The sequence below is a fragment of the Charadrius vociferus genome, unplaced genomic scaffold (assembly GCF_000708025.1).
Source record: "Charadrius vociferus isolate BGI_N301 unplaced genomic scaffold, ASM70802v2 scaffold214, whole genome shotgun sequence".
NCBI classification, from domain to species: domain Eukaryota; kingdom Metazoa; phylum Chordata; class Aves; order Charadriiformes; family Charadriidae; genus Charadrius; species Charadrius vociferus.
The window spans coordinates 469,231-471,059 of NW_009647955.1; the positions used below are offsets into that span (position 1 = coordinate 469,231).

Sequence of the window (1,829 nt, forward strand, 5' to 3'; positions counted from 1 at the left end):
TTTGTCTTTCAGTAGGACACCTTAATTTTCCCCAACATATTTTCCATCCTGTATGATCAAGAGCAGTGGGAGAGTCCTTGACAGTTTAAGCCTGGTCATTTCCTGGACAAGGACAGAAACTCTGTGAACAGAGAAGCCTTTACGCTGTTTTCTGCAAGTAAGAGCAATCCTCAATATTGATACAGCTGTCCTACAGTGACTGTTTCACAGGCCAAGACTTTCTGAACACCTGATCACTTGCCACAGGTATTTTTTTTTCACTTCCATAATAAGGTCTAGGTAGCCAAAAAAAAAAAAAAAAGAGTTGGTAATTCTGGAGACCTGCTGCATCTTCACTTTCTTGAGAAAAGAAGCTAAGAAGCTGTCGTCTGAAATTCTCAATGAAATGAAATGTAATTGTGGTAATAAGGTAGATTGTTCTGTGGTAAAACAAGGGCTGATTAAAGCTCCTTCAGAAGGCAGAGGATGCAAACCTGTTTGCTAGCTAAGAACTGACTCCTGGAAGGTATTAGAACTATTATACTAATATTGACATTAGTGGAGACTAAGAGGCCAGCAAAGGAAGCAGTACATTAGGTTTATCTATGAACAGGTCTCCATAGCAATTTGTATAACACATTCTTTCTGAAATATTTTCATAAACTGCTGGTCTTCAGAACACAAAGATCCCATTTACACGTAACTGCAACCAACTAGGAAATTCTTTGAGTTTTTAAACTATTTCTGCTAGTATTTATTTCGAAATAATTTTCTATGTCTTCTAAGATTATGAACACAGGTTTGAGCCCATAAAACAATGGGATGGGAGTACCAGTGCTAAGGATATTTAGCCTAGGACTTGGGAGACCCCTTTTCCCTGTTCTGCCATACTTCTATGATTTCAGAGATATTGCTGAGACACCCATTGCCTTTGCTTCCAAATAGTCAAACAGGAATGCTAGCATCATAGTGCTGTGCTTTGCAAGGATAAATAAACTCAAACAGTACAGTAACGGGGGACATGTAGTACCTTACATATGTTGAATGCCCCTTTTTCATATTCCTGACCCACAGACTATGTATTTTTCTCTAACTCTCCACATCACAAATTGCTGGAGAAACAGAAATTACATTGGTCAGAAATCCATTTACTAATTCTTCCAGGTAGCAGAAATTATTGGTCAGAGGTTTGCAAAATACCATGAGAAGATGCTGTGCTCATGCAGTAACCTGGGAATGGATTCATTAAGCGTGAGGAGGCGCAGGAGCAGGGACTATCTCCCCCGCCCTCTATAAACCGTCCATTATCCTCTACTAACACTCCAGGTGTTGGAGGCTTTTCACTGGTATGGCATTTTTTCCTCTTTTCTTCCCTTCCCTGGGCCCCATTCACGTCTCAGGTAGGGCATGCTAGAGAAAACAGTGTCAGCAGCCATAGCAACGAGTTGTAGATCTCAACTGGCCTGTGTGGGGATCATTCCCCAGCCCTACCTGTACAAGCCCTGCGCCATCCCACTGAAGGGAAAAAAGAAGGGATAGGGGCTAGCGGCCAGGCTGGGGCTTCTGTGTCACCACAGCAGCTGAGGAGGGCAGACCCCTGAAAGAGTGACTGACTGACGCCTAAAACTGTATCCACCAGAGACAAATGAACACTATGAATAAAACTGCAAGCTACTTGAACCCGCTGGCTGAGTCTCTCTGTGTCACGCCCACGCCGTGTGAGGGGACAGCTCGACGCCACGCCTCACCTCAGGGCGTTTCCCGCCTCATGCCACGCCCAACAGGGTGGCTCTGCCCGCCCGCCACACTCAAGATGGCGGCTGCACCGCAGTGGGGGGGGGGCCCGGCCA

At 44.9% G+C, this 1,829-nt stretch overlaps 1 protein-coding gene across 1 annotated transcript in view; it reads left to right on the forward strand.

Moving 5' to 3' along the window:
• The first annotated feature begins 1,633 nt into the window (after positions 1 to 1,633).
• Positions 1,634 to 1,829, forward strand: part of EIF4E2 (eukaryotic translation initiation factor 4E family member 2) — a 20,230-nt gene continuing 20,034 nt past the window's right edge. Inside the window, exon 1 of the mRNA XM_009883397.1 lies at positions 1,634 to 1,809. Within this exon, the coding sequence (XP_009881699.1) occupies positions 1,634 to 1,809 (176 nt within the window). The remainder of the gene's footprint in view (positions 1,810 to 1,829) is intronic.